General features: G+C 37.8%; 1 protein-coding gene across 1 annotated transcript; it reads right to left on the reverse strand.

Moving 5' to 3' along the window:
• Positions 1–245: 245 nt before the first annotated feature.
• On the reverse strand, positions 246–4370 carry LOC105445451 (luc7-like protein 3). Its single transcript, XM_030994406.1, has 2 exons — positions 4367–4370; positions 246–1036 (listed from the first exon to the last, which is right to left on the reverse strand). The coding sequence occupies exons 1-2, from the start codon at positions 4368–4370 to the stop codon at positions 246–248; spliced, it is 795 nt and encodes a 264-aa protein (XP_030850266.1).
• Between the last annotated feature and the right edge of the window lie 1379 nt (positions 4371–5749).

The following is a 5749-nucleotide window of genomic DNA, read 5'->3' on the forward strand; positions in this document are numbered from 1 at the left end:
TCATACTCCCGAAGGTTTATAAATCCAATAATATAATTTTTTGTTATGTTCATTATTCCAAGAGTGGAATCGGGTTCATAATTGCGAAGATGAAATAGTACATCCCTATGTAATATTCACAGTCCATGAAACCGACGATTACGTTCTAATATAGTGAATCTTTAAAAGACGCAAGACAGATACACGAATGTTGATCTTATGGTTTTTTGGCCTTGGTGTTTTGTCAGTCTTGTATTCTGTCGGTCTCATGATCTGTCGGTCTCGTGATCTTTCGGTCTCGTGTTCCGTCGATCTTGTGATCTGTAGGTCTTGTATTCTGTAGGTTTCGTGATCTTTCGGTCTCGTGTTCCGTCGATCTTGTGATCTGTAGGTCTTGTATTCTGTAGGTTTCGTGATCTTTCGGTCTCGTGTTCCGTCGATCTTGTGATCTGTAGGTCTTGTATTCTGTAGGTTTCGTGATCTTTCGGTCTCGTGTTCCGTCGATCTTGTGATCTGTAGGTCTTGTATTCTGTAGGTTTCGTGGTCTGTCGGTCTCGTGTTCCGTCGATCTTGTGATCTGTAGGTCTTGTATTCTGTAGGTTTCGTGGTCTTTCGGTCTCGTGTTCCGTCGATCTTGTGATCTGTAGGTCTTGTATTCTGTAGGTTTCGTGGTCTGTCGGTCTCGTGTTCCGTCGATCTTGTGATCTGTAGGTCTTGTATTCTGTAGGTTTCGTGATCTTTCGGTCTCGTGTTCCGTCGATCTTGTGATCTGTAGGTCTTGTATTCTGTAGGTTTCGTGGTCTGTCGGTCTCGTGTTCCGTCGATCTTGTGATCTGTAGGTCTTGTATTCTGTAGGTTTCGTGGTCTGTCGGTCTCGTGTTCCGTCGATCTTGTGATCTGTAGGTCTTGTATTCTGTAGGTTTCGTGGTCTTTCGGTCTCGTGTTCCGTCGATCTTGTGATCTGTAGGTCTTGTATTCTGTAGGTTTCGTGATCTTTCGGTCTCGTGTTCCGTCGATCTTGTGATCTGTAGGTCTTGTATTCTGTAGGTTTGGTGGTCTGTCGGTCTTACGTGATATAGCCGGTGAAGAAGGGGCAATGGGTTTTATTATTAGTTAGCATCCCCCTTTTCATGAAAGTTTTAAATCTTATTTGCTAAATATGTTACCGTCTGTAAGACGTTTTGGAAAAAGATTTGCAACTTCAAAATGATGAACAAGAGTAATGTAACTCGTTCAATGAGTGTAAATATTAAGAAATGATGAGTAAAGGTTGCGTTTGAAATCCCTCTCCTGTCCGTAATGCATTAAACAAAATGAATATATAAAGACGCCTGTGGTTAAAAAGGCTTTTACAATAATAACTACAGTTATGAATATTACGTCTATAATATGGAATTAATCTTTATACATTACTGAAAAATGCATTTCTATATTAAAAAATTTGAGGAATACATATAAGAAAAGTTAGAGAGGGTATACACATATATGTTTCAGTGCCACTGGCAATATAAAGGGCAACAATATTTCATGATATATGTTGGAAACATGTTTCAGATTTGAGACATTCATCAGAATCATCATCATCAACCTAGTTTCCTATTTCTCAAGGGAGAGTGGGATGGGGAGGGGGTTGGGGCAGTGCATGGTGAAGCGTGTAGCGAGACATTAAAGGGGTACTATTATCAGGGGAGGGGCGCACTAGTTTTACTAGTTGAATGAAAATCAAAAGATCAAGACCGTTAAGGGGTGTGATAAGCGTCTGGAAGGGGTGCATAAACCATTATGCGTTTTTTGGTTGCATTCCATCTCTTTCTATCTCTTTCTTCTTCGTCGTTTTAATCTTCTTCTACTTCTTCTTCTTCTTCTTCTTCTTCTTCTTCTTCTTCTTCTTCTTCTTCTTCTTCTTCTACTTCTTCTCGTTCTTCGTCTCTCCTTTTCTTTTGCTTTTGTTGTTGTTGTTGTTGTTCTTCTTCTTTTTCTTCTTCTTCTTCTTTTACTTCTTCTTCTTCTTCTTTTTTTTTTCTTCGTCTCCTTCTTTCTTCTCCTCTTCTTCTTATTCCCCCTTTTCTTGTTTTTTTCCTTCCTTATCTCCCTTTTCCTTCTTCTTTCTCTCTCTCTCTCTTTTTCTCTTCCCTTCCACCCTCTCTCTCTCTCTCTCTCTCTCTCTCTCTCTCTCTCTCTCTCCCCCTCTCTCATTTCTTGTTCCGCCATTCCCTGGGTCACGGGGGACGTGTCCCCTATAAAGTGCCCCTTGTGGCTACACCACTGGGTGGGGGCGTCTTGTTATATACTGCTTCCTCCATCATACAGCCTATTAATCTCCTTCCATGTCATCCGAGATGCCTGCCTTCCATTCATCTTCTCCAAGGCCCTTCTCCATTCCTCATTGTCTCTTTCCGTTCAGCCGCGACTAACCAACAGACACACAAATTAATGAGTTCCAGTCCAGATTGTCTACATGAAAGTGGAGATTCACTCGTATAAATATGAATAACACGATGGAAAAGACTTTCAAAAAATCAACCTGGGTAATTTCAAAAGCCCTTTCCTCACATGATTAGAACATGATTTCTATTGTGTAGGGTGTAGCAGTTTTGTAACTGAAAATGGTACCGTGTAAAAATAAAACAAACAAAATAAAATAAAAAGATAAATATGAATATACAAATTGCCCTTTGCAATTGTGTTAAACACGGATTTGAAATATTATGATTCTTTATATTTCGTGAAACAAACATAATAACAAAATGATAATCTCCTCATCAAAAAGCTAACCAAGGTCTTAATACATGAAATGTTAAACGTTCTTTAGAATTAATTTATATTTTTAAATGTTCGGAGTCAGAAAGGGGTGGGATGTACACAGTTGCACTTAATCTGCTCCGTAGACATTTGGTCTATCTCTCTGCGGTCAAAATACTACACCAACCAAGTTCCGAGCTTGTCCTTAGACCCAGCAATATACTTTAATATAACTCTCACGCTAAACTCAACCTAGCCTAATAAGTTGCAACCCTAGCCCCAACTAATGGCTTTTATTCTACTAAACGTTAAAAACCAACGCTGACCTTAAGCTTTTGTTCTGCTTCGGTTTAACAAATAAACGATGCCAGTCTGGAGTCTAACTTTTCCATTTTCAAATGTGATCTCAGACTCAATTAAGGCTGGGTTTTAATCAAGTTGAGCAAAATATGGACCTTCATCTTTGACTAAATAAAATCGAGAGCAGTTGTTGCTGTTTCACAATTATGTCAAATCACCATACCCCCTCCATGTATAGGGCAATCAGGGCAAAACAGAATACCGACAGTTTGAAATAGGAACAATAATAAGAGAGATATGAACGTTTGAAATATGGGATCACTACAGCTATTTTACCAGTCGGTTTTGACGTAGAGACGGAAAACTCTCCCGTTTGTCGTGTACACTCAATTTGAAGTTCCAATACGTACAGTGACTACAACTTCCAAAAATTCTGTTTGTCCGATTTAATTCAAAATGTCACCAGTCTACTTCTCTGACTTAGATTTGTTTGCTATTAAAGATAAAAGTGAGTTCTGGTCATGCGATTGCATTGTAAAAGAAAAGGTGTGGAATGGACCAGAAAAGGATGATCATGTAGCATGTAAGTATTGGTGTGTACTGCAAGGTTCTGCAGCCATCAAAATCATAATAAATTTGGCCCAGTCTTGGTAAAGTAACAAGCACTGTACACCGAAAGATGTATATGGGACTACACAAATGGTGTCTGGGCTACTTACCTTGATTTCCTTATCTTTCTATGCTCATTACTCAGCCAGTATACATTTTCTACCAAAATTGTTTGGCAAATGACATTTACTTGCAATCTTGAACATTCAGTGCAAGTTCCGTTTGATTCTTTCAGAATTCACTTTCTTTTTTTTAACCAGAACTCAAATTTATCTTGAAGGTTGGATATCCGTTTTAGCAGGCTTGCGTGCAAAAAAAAAAAAATCGCATACGATTATCTGATATCTGATAGGCCATGAATATTGAGTGTCGCTTAACTCACCTTTATGTTATCCAATATTTTTGACAGGGTAAAATTGAGTGAACGGAGATACACGATCTTAACAGAAATAAAAGTGATCAAAATGTGCAGGCTCTTGTCGTATTTGATACACATATAGGCTCTAAAGTGTAGAGGACAATCTGCAAATAATACTTCTTAATCAATTGCATTGGCGAGAAATCAGCATTGGAACAAAATGAATATCTAAATATCGTGTGAAGGCAAAGTAGGTGACTTGATAATAATACATCGGAGGAAAAATATTTCACCATTCCCAGAACTCATTACTTTGAATTTAGAAACGAAAATTATATGTTGGCCTAAATCAGTCTTTTATTTTCCGTTCTGTCTTACTCATGTTGTACTTTTTGTGAATTAAAGTGGTTTCGTGAGAATTAAGCTTTTGCGTTATTGCGCATTGAACCTTTAATTTTAAGTGGATTTGGCGCCTTACCAATCTTATAAACTATCATCACCATCATCCTCATCATCGTCGTCATCATCATCTATTGCTCTTATGATGGTGACAATGGTGATGATTATCACTATTATTATTATTATTATTGTTGTTATTATTACTATTACTATTATCATTATCATTATCATCATCAATATTATCAACATTATTGTTGTTGTTGTTATTATCATCATCATCATCGCTTAGTGCAGAGCTGGGGTGAAATAGGCCCGACTAATTGAACCGAATATAAAATTCTGAGTTACTGTCATTTATATGAATTAATAATTAGTTTAATCATTTTCTGTTCTTCGTATTAGCTTTATTTGTCGAATGCGCGCTTGCCGTCATCGTTGACCTTCTCCCCTTTTGAGTTGTTGCTCCCCTCATCATTTTCTTTCGCTCCAGCTAGTTCGAACGGAGTTCGGCCTCTTCATCCAATTACTCTCAACCTTAATGAGTCAGTTTGGGATTACTTTCCCGCGATTAATCGTTTTGTTTGTATGTGTGTTTTGTTTGGAGTAATTTACTTAAATGTTTGATGTTCATTTGATACGATCCATACTCTTCGTATGCATCGAACCGAATGTATTCGATCGCTGTCTCATTATTGGAAACGCCCCAATTTCCAAAAATGAAATGGAAGCTCTCGTTACCAATCATGTGAAAGAATATGTTTTGACTAATACAGATGATAAAAAATTTGCCGGGAAACCGCCTACTAATTCATATATTTGGTAAATTTGTTTCTCTCATGGTCTGTGAGAGATATAGGGTAGTCCCATATACATCTTTCTGTGTATAGTGCTTGTAACTTTACGAAGAATGGGCCAAATTTCTTATCATTTTGATGATTCCAGAACCTTGCAGATGCTAGATACTAGATGATCAACCTTTTCTGATCGATTCCACAACGTTTCTTTCACAATGCAATCGCATGACCATAACTGGTCTTTACCTTTAACCTTCAATATGTCGTATAATCGCAAACACCACGAACAAAATAGGACAAGTAGAAACAAGGCCACCTGTTAGGTTCCAATTGAATAAACAATCTCCGACAACCAAACCCCCAAACCCCCAAACAATGATAAAGTAAATGAATAAATAAAGAAAATAACATTAAAACAACGAGCAAACAACAAACAAAAATAAAAAAAGACCAAACGTAAACAAACAAACGGGCAACAAATTGAAAAGAGTAATATTAAGGTGATCGATTCGGCCGCCCACGTCCCCTCCGTCCATCCATCTGTGCATAGAACCATGTCCATGATGAT

The sequence above is a fragment of the Strongylocentrotus purpuratus genome, unplaced genomic scaffold (assembly GCF_000002235.5).
Source record: "Strongylocentrotus purpuratus isolate Spur 01 unplaced genomic scaffold, Spur_5.0 spur5_scaffold_21, whole genome shotgun sequence".
NCBI lineage: Eukaryota > Metazoa > Echinodermata > Echinoidea > Camarodonta > Strongylocentrotidae > Strongylocentrotus > Strongylocentrotus purpuratus.